This window comes from Eufriesea mexicana, unplaced genomic scaffold (genome assembly GCF_001483705.2).
Source record: "Eufriesea mexicana isolate 0111107269 unplaced genomic scaffold, ASM148370v2 scaffold1362, whole genome shotgun sequence".
NCBI classification, from domain to species: domain Eukaryota; kingdom Metazoa; phylum Arthropoda; class Insecta; order Hymenoptera; family Apidae; genus Eufriesea; species Eufriesea mexicana.
The window spans coordinates 265,798-283,667 of record NW_016909464.1 but is presented as its reverse complement, the minus strand read 5'-3'; the positions used below and the strand labels follow the sequence as shown (position 1 = coordinate 283,667).

Here is a 17,870-nt window from a genome sequence, read left to right as displayed (position 1 = left end):
AATATATATAATATTTATTATAAATCAATATTAGATATTTAATTGAAAATTTTGTATTTACGTTCTCTCTCTCTCTCTCTGCTCATTTCACTTCTCGATTTTTCCTTTAACATACAGTCGCTCAGGAAAATATTCGAAGATTATACAAATTTTAAGAGAGTATTCAAATTCAAACAATGATACAAATGTTACGCTTTTAATATATTTTCAGACATATTTAAAGGCACTTGTACATGTAAATTTCGAAAATTTTGTGACCTTGAATGGAAATGATATTTCAATTTTTGAAGTAAACGTGCATCGAAATTTTGAAAATTTGTAAATCTTGTCTAAAAATATTTGTATTATAATATTTTTTAATAACAATGATACGAATGACATTTTTAAACATGTTTTATAAGTTCTTTAAATACACCTGTGCGTTCAAATTCCGAAAATTTTTAAATCTTGACTGAAAATGATATTTCAATTTTTTAAATGCACGTGTGCAGTAAAATTAAAAAATTAGATACATTTTACATTTTCTAATAACAACGACAAGAATAACATATTTTAAGACGTAATTTAGGAAACTTTTAAAAACAAATGTATATCAAAATTCTAAAAAGATTTATACCTTGACTAAAAATTGTATCTTTGCATGATAATAACACAAACGAATTTTAAGACATATTTTACGGATATATATCCATAAATAAATCTAAAAAGAGAATAACTTATATACAGGAAGATTCCGCAAAAGTGTTCACAAGTTGAAAAAATATTTTCATTCTGCGAATCCGAAAGCGTGTGTTTTAATCGATAATCGGGCCACTCGCTTTATGGATCATTACGATTATTTGCTATAGTCGGTGCATTCTGTTTCGAAGGTTATGTAAAATTCATAAGACAATATTCGACGAAACTGAAACAAAAACAATAAATTTTATCGAACTTATAAATCCAGAAATTATTTTTCCCCATTTGATACGAATTTTAAAAACAGATTTTAAGAAACGTAACCTAACCTAACTTAACCTAAACCAAATAAAATTTTCACGTTACTCGTACAATAGATATTTTAGACGCATTCATTGCGATTGAAATATGATTAATATTATAGAAACAAATTAATATTAATTAATATTAATATTATAGAAATATAATTAATTAATAAATATTATGATACGTCTTTATTTAACGACGTTATTTAAATATGTGCGACGATTAATATCTTTTACTGTTGTTGCAAGCGTCCGTTTCAGGAATGTTAATAGAACGTAAAATAATTATTTCCTATAATCGGTACATTCTGTTTCGAAGGTTATGTAAAATTCATAAGACAATATTCGACGACACTGAAACAGAAACAATAAATTTTATCGAACTTATAAATCCAGAAGTTATTCTTCCCCATTTGATACGAATTTTAAAAACCTAACCTAACCTAACCTAAACCAAATAAAATTTTCACGTTGCTTGTGTAATCGGTGTTTTAGACGCATTTATCGCGATAGAAATATATTAATATTAATTAATATTAGCATTATTATTAATATTGTAGAAATATATTTAATTAATAAATATTATGATACGTCTTTATTTAACGACGTTATTTAAAAATGTGCGACGATTAAATTCTTTTACTGTTGTTGCAAGCGTCCGTTTCAGAAATGTTAATAGAACGTAAAATAAGGCATAATAAAAGTTGTTTCAGGCATAATAACGAGGAAACGGTTTAGCCTGTACAAAGCGTATAAGGAAGCCAGAGAATCCAGGAAGTAATGACTAATACAGTTACAGTAAAGTTAATCAAACCTACCGTTAAAGGAATGTAACTTGGATATCCTACGACACTCTACGCTGGTAATAACTATATCACCGTCATACTCATACCGCATGAGCTAAAAATATCGTAAAACGATAACAACAAAAAATTATTCTGAAAATATATAAAAATCGATATTCCAGTCCAAAAAATTCCCGGGCACTACCATCTAAAAAAACAGTAAAAAAAAAATATATATATATAGGGTGTCCCAAAAATCACGTATTAAGTAATTTTGCTAGAAAACCCAGGTTTTTAATTAAAAATTGTAATTTTAACGTGTTGTTTTTTCATATGGCGCTCCATTCTTAATAACTCTGAACTGTCAGCTGTCACGCAGTCTTCTTTCTTTCCTTGGCAACGCTTTACCACGCGAATGGCGCAAAATTCAAATCTTGCGTGAATTCTGGACACTCTGTATATCCAGAATTAACTACGATAATGATGTTAGTAGCATTGCGCAAAACAGTATATTATTAAAGGAAAAAAATTAAAAGGTCCGTGTGAACAGTCGGAGCAAAACTAAAATCAATATTCCTCGTTAAGTTGGTAAATAATGCATCGAGTTTGTCGTTTGTATTAACACAAGTTACGCGAGCGACCATTGCCAAAAACAATATAGCTAACAGTCTTGACAACGCCGCATACGAAATGAACGTAGCGGCGAAATAAAACAGACAGACAGCACTGCCCTCTATATTCGTTGCGCTTCGATGGTCCCGAAAAAATGCAATCTTCTGGTATGCGAAGTTGCGCACTGGACGAATGCGCGTAACACCAATGGAGGAACCGAGCGTGCGTATGGAAATCGCTAATTCAAATTACACCACGGTATCCTGCTTCCAGAATCTTCCACTGATTCCGAGTTTATAAATAATAAACTCGGTAATGCAGGTTAGTACCGAAACACTCGGCTAAAACGGTATTCATATGGCAAGGTCGATTCAGCTGATAAAACACCGAAATTTGTATAATTTTATTTTCATTCGATAAAACCAATTGGTATAGACTGCTGAGGTATTCTAGATTAAAACGAGTCCAAACACGGCTTCGATAAAATTACTCGAATCTGGATGAAGATTATCGAGTCAGTCCTTGAATCAGCTGACGTGGTTGTAAGTAACTGCCTTCCATTAAATTTGTTATTAAATTCCCATTAAATTATATCTGTCATCTGTTCCTAGAAAATAAAATTCTTTCCTTATGCGAACAGCGTTTGAAGAAGAATCGGCTTTCTTTTATTGACATTCTAAAGTCCGGGACATTAATGAGAATATTATACTTTGACTGTCTTTGACAATTAGTGGAGATAATGGAGTCGATATTAATGGGTATTAATGTACCGTTAATACTAATGATGCTAAGAGTAAATTAGTTTTCTTTGTTTTCTCGGTAATAACAATTTTTCCAAAATATATATATTATTTTTCATCATGAATGCATAATTAAAAAAAAAATTGATAATTTAATTCAAATTACAGATATATATATATAATGCATATAATATTATGTATCATAATTTATATTCGTGTCATATTATTTGACTATTAAATACACGAGGTATTTTTTTTCTAAAAAAATTTTATTCGAAACGAGAGAAGAAATCGTATTGGAAATTGCAACGCTTAAATCGTTGCAAATAAATTCGATGCAACGTGGGCTGTCATAAAGGTAACAGCAACTCCGCATCACGCTTGAAATTTCTTGGACGTTGAATAAAGCGATGCACTTGTTACGGAATTCAGTCGACTCTTTTTACGCTGACGATAAGAAGAAAGGAAAAATGATTAAGGCTAGCATCGTCCGACAGGTATAACGACGAATGTGGAGCCTCTGTTCTGCGCAGCAGGTTTGCATGTGTGCGTAGTGCGTGTGTCGTTTGAGGCACGCACCTGAGCGTGAAGCGAGGGACCAACGTTAATGCACCGACGTGGCTTCCACCTGCGCTAGACGAGTCGAAATATGCTTTTCCTCTACCGACTGAAATCCGCGCCACCTTCAGTTTCGCGCTCGGCAGCACGATTTCTCGACGTGGATTTTCGCCAAGAATCCTGACCGCGTAATATCGATGTATACCTCGCTCGAGGCGTTCTTAACGGTCCTCGTTAATCTCAAGAATCACTTAGATTAATTAGCATTAATCGAGAGCGAAAAGCGTAAAAACTGATTCTAACCTCTAATTTGTATTAGACGTTGGCCGGAGTGAGTGAAGACCTTTAAAAGCTTTCTCGAATGAAATTACGCATACGAAAGGTGATATAAAAGGAAAGTAACCTATAACACTTTGCAGGATAATTAATAACCGTAATCAAATTTTACGTTCGACAAAAGTGCATCGCCTTTGCGCGTCAGGGAAACAGTAAAGGGAAGTCGTTGAACAACGCAAGATATCACAATGAGATTGTAAGACGATCGATATCCTACTGGTCTGTTTTACGAATAGAATATTACACAGGTGCGTGGAAACGTTGATTTTTCCATTGTTAAATTCATTTCTCGTGCGTGGATAATTACGCGAACGATATTTCTATTTTTAGGTTAACAATACGACTTTCCGAATATAAATAGCGTCTTACATGTCACTTTACAATTACTTTGGACGTTAAGAGGTTACCTGGTCATTGCACCAAGATTATCGATCAGGCTCTAGTAATTCCGTATTTCCTTTCTTTACCTATGAACCATAAACGAGTGAATCAAAATGGTATTCGAGAGTTAAGAATTACAAAGCAACTTGAACACTGTTTGATGTCGGATGCGGAGACTTCAACACACCGAGCAAGATCAAGCGATCGTTATTCCACACGGTATACGTTTATTTCTATAGACAAAAATATTCGAAAACAAATTTATATAACCGCGCGTACGATGTTTATAAAAATTTTATTTTATAAAAACTTTAACAGGGAGAAATTAAGAAATAATAATTAATAAAGAAGAGAATAATTCAAAAATATAAAAAGAACTGGATAAAGAACTAAATGGACAGAAAAGCTGAAGGAAATATAGACTCTTTCCATGAAGCAGAACGACGTTTATTTTAATCTATCCTAGTATACACGGAGATATAACAGTACTTCAGGTAGACGATCAGGTGTGCGGAACGGTTTGGCAGGGCGGTCTCCCCACCTGTCACGAATTCAACGCTACTGAGTTCATCGTTTGCGTTGATCCACGTATAAATTTGAACAGCAACGTAGCATAGATTACCCGCCACGGGAATGATAAAAAATCAATACCGATCGAGATACTTTGTTTGTCAATGAATGTTTAAATAAGGATTGACGATTATATTTAATTTAATAAAATTAAAAGGATTGACGTTCGCATCGTGGACCATGAGTTATAAAGCGATCGCAGAGGACCACAGCGGTGAGCAGAGAGAAACACGGAGTAAGAACGACGCACGAATGGCGAACATGCCCGGGGCCTTACTCACCTGCCACGACGTATCGCGCCCGCATTGTCGTTGACCGGTCTAAAGATCTGCAATCGAACTCGAGGACACCCGCACTTACGGCGTCTCTTGTTGCACATTCACTCACGAGACATCCTCGGTCACCGCACTCGTCTCTGTTCTTTTTATTTTACGTTGAATCGGGAAAAACGCACGCTTTTGCTTTCCACGCACTATAGAGCGGCTCTGTTCGCTTCGCTCCTTCACGTAATACATCCACCCGCACCAACTATGACCGCCAAGAAACACACACCGAGCGAGACTGCGGCTCTTCTGGAGAACGGTCGGTTGCTATTGTGAAATCTCCCTCCACCGACTCCAAGCACCTTCCCTTCGGCACTAGCATGCTACGGCCCTGTGTCGTTACCAACGCCGGCTGGATCGCTTCTATGTCTATCTTTCTCTTGATCCTACTGCCAGGTGCGGATCAACAGATCTTGGCTTAAACATTTTGAATGTTTCTAAACTGAAATTCGTCGCTTAGATACTGATATTTTTCTATATTGTAACTTTACAAACTTTACAAAAGTTTTAAATATGGAAATTGATCTGCTTGCAAACATCTCTTAAGTAAAAATGATTAATACAGATTTTCGTTTTTTTATAAAGTAATTTAAAATCGGTTTACATTGTTTATAAATTCTGTTATAAATTGAAGTGCACTATATAAGATGTTCTTATAAAATTGACATGTTCTAATAAATTAAAAGAACGTATTAAAAAAATAATAATATCAATGTTATTATTCATCCTGAAATAATTCAAATATCAATTTATATGAAGTAAAGTGCAAAATATAAATGTGTGCTATTCAAAATATGTTAATATTTAAGAACGTGATAATTAATGCGCAAGATATAAGTAAACTATATACATAGATGCTAATTATTTGATAATTATAGATGTTTTATGAGTAAAATGTAATAAAAAAATTCCTCTGCCGTGACAATGTCATATGTCAGGCAGACATTGCCGTGACCAGGATTCGAACCTTATTTTTCTATTAACTTTTATTATAAAAATAATATTGTAATCTTAAAATATTTTATATATTTTATGTGTACTAGATTATTTAATATGTTTATTAACTCGTTATACAAAATTGCTTAATAATATTAGACGTAATGAATAAATGATGATAGTAGTTAAAAAACTTTTTAAGATTATGTTGCCCTCTATAGTTGCCTACAGCTATTATATTTTACCGACTGACTTTCAAATTTTTATTCTTTTTTCTATGTTCTACATAATTTAAAGAAATTGTTAGAAATTCAATATAATTACAACGTCGCTATTTCAAATTTTGTTGTTTATGAATTTAACGTTGACAATTATATCATATCGCTTTATCATTATTAATAATATTCAAAAGATCAAATACTAAACAATTTAGGGAGAAATTGGTTTAATGTAACTTATAATATTTTTCATTAATTGGTATAATTGTTTGTTAAAATAATAGATATTGAACAAAATGTTTAATAATAAAATAAATCATATATGCGTACATTTATATAACAGTAATTATTTGTATCTGTGTTAATAAGAAGTAACCTGCTCGGTTGTTCATTTTTATGTCCCACCCTTCTAATTTCTTTACACTTCCGGTTCCAATGTTCCGGTTTCTCTTTGACAAGCCACTTTATTTATAGAGTTTGGCAGGTCAAACTATTCTGCGCGTAGGAAACAAAATTACTGTATTGCTATAGAAACAGAAAATACAAAAATTATATGGGATTTAAGTATAACAGAAAAGGAAAATTTACTAGTGTAATACGAAAGCGAGATTTCTCGCTTTTATTATCTAGTATTCGCGTCATGGTTGCTATGAAAATGTCAGTTCAGTGGTGATTCATTCGTTCATTAGCTGACTTTTCTTCCGTTTTTTAATATAACATTCTGCTTAACTGGCAGGTAAGTGTACATAGACGTTTTGATTGTTACCTGATTCGAAATAACAAATGACTCTCTGTCTTAGTATTTATTCGTATGTTGTATTTGTGTACATAGCAATGTAGTTAAAGAAGGTTAAATAGGTTAGGAAGGAGAATAAATATTCTTATTATTTCGTTTATATATTTGTGTGAATATATAATAAAAATTAAAAATGTTTTGAAGTGTTTTAAATTATACAGATTTATAATTAATCTTTATCTTCTATTTTTATTCAACTTTTATTGTTATGATGTTTATGATGATACACTAATAGGAAATCATTATTTATGAGTTTATCAACAAAATTTGTCTATCATCTAGTCAGTAATTAATGAATGAAAACAAATATTTTTGTTCGTATGTATTTTTTAAATTGATGCTATATAAAATAGTAATGTTTTAAAATTTACTTGGAATATAAACATTCTATAATTATATAATGTAGATTCTTTATATTCATTTCTATATTTTTAACAATAGTAACGTTATTTACACAATAAATGTTTTATATTTAGGATGATGGAAGAACCATTGAGTCAAGGTGCTTCTCCATCTGGTGACAGTAATTTTTCTGGAAGTGGAGAATTAAGTTCCACTACTATAATGAGTATAGATGAAAGAATGTTGGATATTAGTTCACGTCATTCTTTAAATGTTCTTCGAACACCACCAACTAAAAAAGCAAAAAGAGTGAGGTTTTTTAGAAATGGAGATAAGTTTTATACTGGCATTGTAATGGCTGTGACACCAGAAAGATATCGCAGTTTTGATAGTTTAGCTTCAGACTTAACAAGAGCTTTAATATCAAGTGTCACATTACCAAATGGTGTTAGAGCAATTTATACAATGGATGGAAAAAAAGTTCAAAGTATTAATGATTTGGAAGATGGTAAATGTTATGTAGTTTCTGGACAAGGAGAAATTTTCAAAAAAGTGGAATATTCGTCTACCAAAGTAAGAAGAGGCAGTTCTTTATCTGGATTACCACAATCTCCAGCAGGTACTGGTAGACAAATAAGCGCAATACCATTATGTGTGAAAGCAAAAATAATCACATTAATTCGACATGGTACAAAACCTCGTAAAGTTCTACGTCTTTTATTGAATAAAAGAAATGCTCCAAGCTTAGAACATGCAATGGAAGCAATTACAGAGGCAGTTAAATTAGATTCTGGAGCTGTGAGAAAAGTCTATACTCTCGCAGGACAACAAGTTACCTCTTTGGAACAATTTTTTGGAAGTGATGATATTTTTGTGGCTTATGGTTCTGAAAAATCAAATCAAGAAGATTTTATATTGGATTTTGAAGAATCTAAAAGTGTCGTAAGTTTTCGAAGATGTCCATGGACATCAAAAAGGCAAAGCGACCCAATGCCAAAAATGCCACGTAAATCTGGGAAGAAAGTGCTTAATACACCACAAGTGCGGACTCCAAGTCCTTCTTCGTTAATATTACCACAACCACTACGCTCACATTATGTAGTGGGACTTGTAATAGGGGAAGGTAACTTTGCAGTTGTTAGATATTGTTCTCATAAGTAAGTATTATAAGGAATCATATAGAACATTAATAATTAGAAATAATAAAAAATTTATAAGAAAGTATTCTTTAGATCTACTGGTGCAGATTATGCAATGAAAATTGTAGACAAATATAAATGTCAAGGTAAAGAAACAATGTGGGCAAGTGAAGTATCAATCCTTCGACAAGTTTCTCATCCAAATATTATTAATTTGATCGCAGAACAGGAGACAACCGATCAATTGTTTTTAGTCATGGAACTTGTAAAAGTATATATGTTTAGATACATTTTTATTCTAAATAACTGAATTTATAAATAAATAATAAAAGAATTTCGTAATTATATTATTTTGTACATTATTGCAGGGTGGTGATTTATTTGATGCTATTGCTGCAGCAACAAAATTTTCGGAAACTGAGGCTAGTGTAATGATTGGACATTTGACATCTGCATTGGCTTATTTGCATTCGCATAATATAGTACATCGTGATGTTAAACCTGAGAATCTTTTAGTTGAAATGGATGGAAATCATGTTAGATGTTTAAAATTATGTGACTTTGGACTTGCTCAAGTTGTAAGAGAACCTTTGTATACAGTTTGTGGTACACCCACATATGTAGCACCAGAAATTCTTGCAGAAACAGGATATGGTTTAAAAGTATATTAATTTTTTAATTGGATGTCTTCAATTTATTAATTTAATTTTGAAATATAAAGCATAAAATAAATTTATGCTGTTTCAGATTGATGTATGGGCGGTTGGTGTAATATTATATATCTTACTTTGTGGGTTTCCACCATTTGCTTCACCTAAAAATAAACAAGAGGAATTATTTGAACGTATATTAAGTGGCCAGTATGATTTCAGATCTCCCTTTTGGGATGATATTTCAGATTCTGCTAAACAGTTAATCTCAAATATGCTTCAAACACAACCTGAACTGAGATTCAGTGCAGAAGATGTACTTGATCATCCATGGCTAGCGGTAACTGTCATTATATATTAATTTTATAATAGTAAATTTATTTTGTTATCTTGCATGGCTTATCTTTTTTCATTTTTTTTTTTTTTTTAATTGGATATAATATGAGAAGATTCTATTAGTAGCAACAATAATGTATTATTCCTTTAAATATATAAATATTCAATTTTAATTATTTATTAGTTCCTATTAAGTTAGCTTATTAATTATCACTGCCACACAATAATATGCTCACCTACCATTTGGCTTTATTCTTGGTTACTTGAATACAATGCTAGGAAAGCTTCTGTAGTGATTTGCTGTATCTGTAGCAGTGCTTTTGTTTTTCTTTTGTCCCGCCTCTGTATATCAGCAGAGCTTTCTAGGCGAGCAGACCACAGCATCAACTCCTACCAACCCGCCGGAGCTACCCTCGTATCAGCGTGAGCCGATAAAGTTGGCAATTTTTGAATTTGACTTCTTCAAAAATCCAGATCAAGGTGATAGTTCTCAAGATGAAGCTGATGGTGCTTCTGATATCAGGACAAATGTTAGAAACAATCGAAGTGAAGTTTTATCATCAATAGAATCAAAAAGTATTGATTTATTTTATAACAAAATTCAGAAAAATTAAGTTATGATAAAACTGATTTTAATAATAGAAAGTTTAACAATAATGGACTCGTGTCACTTAGTGCAGATTGTTTACAAAACGTTTACAATTTCACTCAATCAATGAACAATCTTATAAACAATTTAAATAAAAACGAATTTATCATAGTTTAAAAATCATCGCATAGTGAAACTTGTTTGAGCAGTATATTTTCATGAAAATGTTAAGCATCAGTGCATATAAATAATTCAATATCACTAGATAGTTATTAAAATATTCTGATTATTTAAATTACATGTGGTGCAATGACAATTGGGTTCAGGGGGATATGTTTGCTTTTAATAGGAAATAAAAAAATTTTCTTGAAAGAATTAATAAGATTTCACATATTACAGTGAATGTATCATCATACTTAATTTAACTAATTTCATGACAATTGGACAGAAATACAAGTAGAGTTATTTTTATGAAAATTCAATGGTTTATGAAAATACTGCTCTAAAACTTTGAGAGCGATGATATGAAAACCTGATACACTTTATTAATTAGTGATTTAATTAGTAGTTTCAGTAACAATGAAACAGATAGATAGATTTGTAAGTTCTCAACACATACAATTGATACAAGATCCAAGATCAAGTTTTACACAAAATACAAAATTAGTTGAAAATATTTAAAATGTTATTTTCTACCATGATCAAGAACTAAAAAATGGTAGTGTATGTAATTCAAATAAGGATGGTTGTGGCAATGAAGTTTTATAGTTGAATCATATGAAAAGCTTTTTTACAAAGCAGCAGAAAAAGTCAACAATAGAAAGGTTATAAGTTTTAATACCATTAAAACTAAATACATTAGAAATCTTTAAATCAAACATTTCAAATGACATAAACAATTCACCAAGAAGCAGTACAATTTAAGAGTGAAAAGTGTATACAGGAAAATTATATAAATCCATGAATAACTCGAAGAAATAACAGGTTTAATTGGTTTTTACTGTATTTTACAGAAAAGAATTTGGAATCTATTGTAATAAATGTGAAAGTGATTTTTGTTAATATCAAAATTTTTGGGAAATTTAATTCTGTATATGAATTATAAGATGAGAAAGGAAAAGGAAGTATAAAATCAAAAAGATTCAGCTTACATTATACTTCACAACATTGAAAGACAATTGCAAAGTAAATAAAAAAAGCTAAGAAAAGTACATGATCGGCAAGAAAATGAGAAAGATCATCACATATAAATATAAGGTAGAAAAATAATATTACAGCATAGAATTCAATTACAAGAAAAATATGAAAAATTGAAGATCAGTTGTAGATAGTACAACAGCTGCCAGTAGAAGCAAATTGAGCAAGCAGTGTGTTCACATCAGATCTAAACATTGTAAATCCAATATTAATGGCCGATAGAAGAAAATGATCATAATTAGATATATTTATACGTTCAGAATGATTGATGCGGGATTAATCCGCCAAAGAGTCCAAAGTTCTAAGTAATAATTATTTTAACGTAAGTGGAAAGTCGATTTAACCAAGGACGTGATGTCATTTGTTCTTAGATTTTGAAGAGATTGATGCAAATCAATAATTCAGTTTAGAACAGGTGAGCTTCACACATAAACAAGACATGCCAAATGCATTTAAGTAGTTTATTTTGTATTTGATATCTATTATTGTATGTAGTTCAAGTATTGAATTAAACTAAATGTAGAAATTGCTTTGTTCTTATCAAGATGTAAGTAACTAGAGAGATATGATTGTAGAATGAGGCGAGAACTGTATTGAATAATGCAAAATTCCTTGTAACAAGTGACAGAGGGCGACAGTGGTGACAATTATGAATATTTGTGTAGCTTGTTGCATATGCTTGCTCAAAGGTAATTCAACTATCGCTAGAATAAATATTTTTATAAAATATTGTGCGTGGTATTATTAAGAGCAATAAAAGCAAAGGTGGTGATAATTAGACGAAGAAACCTTAGAAAACAATATTGGATATAAGAACAAGCAGAGAATTAATTCAATGCAAAATGCTTTTCATATGAAATTATTTTTCTAGAAATTATGTGCTGTAAATTTTATGTGCACCTTTCTCCCTTTGTCGCTTGAAGATACTTTAGTGGTTACCTTGCTACAATTTCCATATTTTTTAATGCAATCATTTCTATTTACTATAATGATGTACATATATAATAAGTAAGTTTATAAAATATTATTTAAGTATTACTATTGCTATTCATTTTCATAATTTGTAATTTACGCATAAAAAATTAATTTATCACGAGATTTCGTACTAGGGTCGATTCGTACATATACATAAATATTGTAATTTTTTATCGCGAGCACAATTAATTCGTAAATGATAAACGATATCACATAGGTCAGTGCTGTTCATGAGTGATACTTCTTACACAGCTTTATTCTTTTCAACATGCTATCAATGAGGAAATGAATCAGAAAAAATCAGCAGATTTGATATAACTCCTATTTATAACTCCTTTTCTTACAAATTCAATTTTTAAAACGAACAATAACTTTTTATTCTTAGAGTGAAATCTTTGTATCAGGCGTGTACATGTATTGCATCAATTATATTTGTTTCATGGTTAAAGATGTCAACAGAAGTGTCTCTAAGCGTTGTAGCTAAGCTTGAACAGCACTGGCATAGGTTATAGAAATTTAAAAGTGATTTATGCCAAATATGAAATTGATTATTTATATTATTATGTACATGCATATGTATTTACATACACGAGAAATTTCACATCGATATTTCTTATTATTTTCTTGATTCCTTTTTATTTTCTTTAGTATATACGTGTATACTTTCGACTTGGCTGTAAATTGTACTTTCTTTAGTTCTGTCAAAAAAATTAATTAAAAGACAAGTATGATAAAAATTGTTTACAAATTTTGATTCCTAATTACCTCAAAACCATTTTTTTGAACATATTCACAATTTTTACGATTGTTGAAAAATCATGAAATTTATTAATAAAACACAATACTAATATTTTGTTTAACGTTCATTACATTTTCAATGACCAATCGTATTTTTGATAAAAGTTTTCGATCGAATATATTTTTTATGAATATAGGTATCATATTATTTTCAATTTATTTTCATATAAATACCAGTATTTTTTAGTATAAATTTATGTGTAATTGAGTATATTAGCTTCTCATTTGATTTTTAGAAAACTAGGTAGAATTATTGTTAAATATTAGTTTAACCCGAGTATATTAAATGCGTAGATGATAGTACTATATTAGTGGCTTGATAATCTGAATAATATTAGTTTTTTGTTCAATTAAAGTTATCATTTAACAATGTATATAAAATTCTAATTTTAAATTTCGTTAGATGCAGTTGATCGATTTCTTAATCTAACAGATTTATTTCACTGTAATTTGACACTTGCAGTGACTCGATGAGTTACAAATTTAATACCTGAAAGAATTTTTGTAATGTCATAGGAAAAATAATTTCTCTTCTGATTTTTTTATCTCGTAAGGCAAAAGCAAAATATCTTAGACGAATATCATTATTCATTAAACTACGAGTTGCGAAATTAATCAAGTGGTGAATTTGCAAAAATCTCGTAACGATGATCGCAAAGTTATATCTGATGCTCGTAAGAGACGAGTCACTCCGAGCAGACGTGCCGGTACGCGACGCTGACAATCAGTATAGCGAGTTCAGTAGTAGGCTCGCGCGCCTGCCGTGAGGGTGGCTGCTCGGCACGCAGCCCTGCAGCTCGCCTTTTTCGTGCTTCCCTTCTGTTCCATAACTATCGTTTTGTCTTTTTCTTAACATAAACCGTCCTTTGCATTGCCATCACGTTTTCCAACGGACAAGTTTCTGTTAAACTCTTAACTAAACATATCGTAACAGGTGCGTGTGTGCGAACATGTGTGTACAGAAAGATTAATACATATCAATGATAGTTGATAATACAAAGTTCACTGTGTAGTGCAAATTAGTATAGATGCTGCTGTGATCAGGTGAGACCTATAAATGGTATAAATTTAATAACGTTTTGCGTGAAATTATTTTATTACTTGTTCTCGGGCGAAACTTTTCTTTTGTCATATTATGACAACCAATGACACGTAACGACTTAAAAATCGTATTATATACGTGAAAAAGAATTAAATAATTTTCGACAATAATACGTAACGAAGTAATAAATTTACGTTTATGGTCAAATGAAAATTAATAATAAATAATGTCTTTAATAGTTTGTTACAAAATTAGTGAATAGTTTCTTTATTACTTAATTACCTTACGATTCTTTATTTGACGTTTAACCTCAGTTTTAATATTCGATATTAATCTAGCGCTACCTTAGATCGATACCGATAGATGCCACCTTCAATTCATGTTCTTAGTGCCCTATGGTTACATATATTGCGTTGGGTGAATAATCGTTTATTTTACATGCAAATTTGAAGTCGGTTTAAACAGTCGATGTCATAAAAATATTGTCACGCTCCGATTAGCATGCAATATCGATTAACGTTAACGGATACAACATGAAATGTATCAGAATAAAGGTATATGTGCATTTTTATTTTTTGACAACGTTGCATTACAATTCTACATGCACATGTAAGTTATGAATTATTTATTCCGAAATAACGCGTCTTGCATTAATTCAGAATATTAAATGCATATTTATTCGATATTATTATATTTCACTTTTATACTATTTTACAAGAAATGTACTTCAAACGGACAGTAGATAAAACATTTTAATAATCCACTTATATAATTTGATTTAAAAAATTGTCAAATATATTGATATATATTTTTACTTAGTCGGTAATTCGCACAAAAAACACTCGTATTAAATAAAAATTTATAAAAATATCGCAAGTATCAAATTATTAAAAGTAAATTAATCGAATTTAAAATTTTCACATTTCGAATAAAAATTATTCGTTAGAAATTGTTTAAATATTAATACCTTTATAAAATTGTAGTAAGAAATGATATGAAATAATATTAAAATAAATTAATACAAATAAAAACGTAGTTATTATAGGTTAACTTTTGCAAATATACGTACGTGGCCGACGGATAACGGTTATTATTTAAATTGTGAGACGATTGTTTCACAGGGTCGAGATTTATAGATTTTGGGTGAGAATCTGACGAAAGCGAAGAAAGTATTTAGTCACGAACTGCAATACGATCCTTATTTCGTGCCGGATTAACCGTTTCGAAGTTTGATTACTCGTAGGTTTATGAAATGTTGGTAGTTTGGCAACACTTTGTTTCCTCTCTAGTTGGAAAGCGAGCATGTGATACTCCGTGACCGCGATATTATCGTTCTGTCTGACAGCTTTGTCTTTATCGAACCGAGGCGATTGATCTTGCCAAATTTGGCGAATTCTTCGTACGATGCATAACTTTTTTCGCGTCAGCAGCGCCATTTGCGAAATGATTGCATACACGTGTACTACATACACGCGTATATGCAAATACGTGTTCGAATTTAATGCGACGCAGCGTAAGATACTTCGTGTTTTCTCTCGATACCCTCGCTAAATCTTGTTTCGTAATCTTCTATCGAGCCAGTTTTAATAATTATGCAAGAATAAAAACGCGTTAAATATATTTCCAAAATTTTATGTCTCAATAAAAATCCTGTAGACGGGAGGAAAAATAACATAAAATTGAACGGAGACTTAAACATATTTTTTAAATTTTATACCTCGCTGAAAATTCATTAATAAAAAAATAATATAAAATTATAAAATATAAAGATCGTAATTAATATTACGATGTTGTTATATATTATATAATTTTTAATGTTGTTTTAATTATATGAGAATAAAAATGTGATAAATATATTTTCAAAATTTTATTTCAATTAAAATTTTTTATTAAAAAAATAAAATTAATATTAATTTTCGTTTAACTAATTTTAATGTTTTAAATTTTTATTTTATTCTTGATTCCGCGGAAATTAAAACGAGAAAAATTGTTTAATAAAAATATAATATAAAATTGTAAAATACAATAATTGTGATACAGTTATATATTAAAATATATGCCTTTTATTACTAATAAAAAATCTGCGAAAAATAAAAAAATTTTCTTTTTCACAAAGTTTTGAATTTTGTTTTCTAACCTAAAATATTCTACGAGTCCGGTATATCCGGTATATAAGTTTCTAAGTAAAATATATTAACATATAAGCGTGTTTAAAGTTCGAGTTGCATGCACTATGTATACAAACTTTAAAATAATCGCGCGAGCTTATCATTTACCAGGTCCGTACATAGGGGCGTGGATGCAGGTCACGTTTGTTTTTGCACGTTCATCGAACGTAAATACGAAGTTGACTTGGCCTTGCTTCCACTGCTCTCATTTCGAGTTCAAGAAACGTGCGAACAATGTACACACTTTTTTATCCATTGTGTTTTTAGAAAGGCAATTCGATCGTTTGGCCAGTCAAAACATTTCTAATTTTTCTTTCACGGACTTTTTTGAGGTTAGGAAAGAACGTTCGCTAAGCACGTATATAGTAATTTTGTTACTCGAAATTAAACAAGAGATCTGGAAATATTTATCTTTCATCGTACCCTTGTGTATGAATTAAAATAATACCTTCGTAATGTTCCCCTACGTACATCGAGCCAGATAACTGTATACGTAGGTATTTATTCGCACACACGTTTCGTAGTTTACACATGGCATTTGGACTCTCTCCTATTAATTCTTTATTTTTCTCTACCCTACCGAGATTTAATTATTTGTTGCGTAGATAAAGGCGTGAAATGGCGAGTATTCCCAAGGAAATTATCCGAGTAATTGCAGCATGATTTCTATCACTTATATAGTAATATACCATGTGCAGTTACATCTATCTGTACACTCACTACGTTCCTAAATACGTAATTGATTTAAGACAATGCTAGGTTAGAAACAAATACGAGCAATGTGTTCCTAAATTATTACAATTTAATCAATTATTTATTACGAAACATTATCCAAATGCAACTAAAAAGAAAGTAAGTAAGTAGTGCAAAATAATTTATTTACGAAATATTAATTAGAAGGTTATAAAAAGCAGCAACATAAAAATATTTATCACAATTACACGTGCCGATATTAAACAGAAGTACATCACAAATACGATTTCGAAGCGGTGATATATCACGTGGTATTGGGAATAATAATTCTAACTCTGATATAACATACAGACGAATAAATTAAATTAATATTCACAATTCGAAAAGTTAGGTTATAGTCGTACTCGAATTCTTGTTCCCACTCTCGTCGTACAGACGATTTTGCCAGGATTTTAATTACATTTATTAATGTTTCAACGACTACGGATTTTACGTACATGCTAAAAGAAATAAAGGTAGTGAGTTCGATTTTGTCTAGTAGAGAAGAACACGGCGCGATCTTCCTGCTTGGCACTTGCCGCGGACACTTAATGCATCAGCGTTAATTTGTTGGCTTGACTGTTGGTCAGGTTTGGTTAGCGTGCTTGCCGTGCGTATTTAACGCACACGCATTAAACACATTGGTAGTGATGAATGCCTCGGC

General features: G+C 30.9%; 2 protein-coding genes across 3 annotated transcripts in view; one reads left to right on the top strand and one right to left on the bottom strand.

The window, feature by feature from the left end:
• crb (cell polarity complex component crumbs) overlaps positions 1-5,584 on the bottom strand; it is a 91,494-nt gene extending 85,910 nt beyond the window's left edge. Inside the window, exon 1 of the mRNA XM_017900733.1 lies at positions 5,247-5,584. Within this exon, the coding sequence (XP_017756222.1) occupies positions 5,247-5,271 (25 nt within the window). The 5' untranslated portion in view covers positions 5,272-5,584. The remainder of the gene's footprint in view (positions 1-5,246) is intronic.
• Positions 5,585-7,109: 1,525 nt separating this feature from the next.
• Positions 7,110-10,319, top strand: LOC108547981 (serine/threonine-protein kinase GD17699). 2 transcript variants are annotated; one of them, XM_017900730.1, is made up of 6 exons: positions 7,110-7,178; positions 7,715-8,737; positions 8,813-8,990; positions 9,088-9,381; positions 9,467-9,709; positions 10,059-10,319. In XM_017900730.1, the coding sequence occupies exons 2-6, from the start codon at positions 7,716-7,718 to the stop codon at positions 10,317-10,319; spliced, it is 1,998 nt and encodes a 665-aa protein (XP_017756219.1). In that variant the 5' UTR covers positions 7,110-7,178; position 7,715. The 2 variants fall into 2 exon arrangements, with proteins under 2 accessions (XP_017756219.1, XP_017756220.1); XM_017900731.1 differs by having other exon boundaries at positions 10,072-10,204.
• The last annotated feature ends 7,551 nt before the right edge of the window (positions 10,320-17,870 follow it).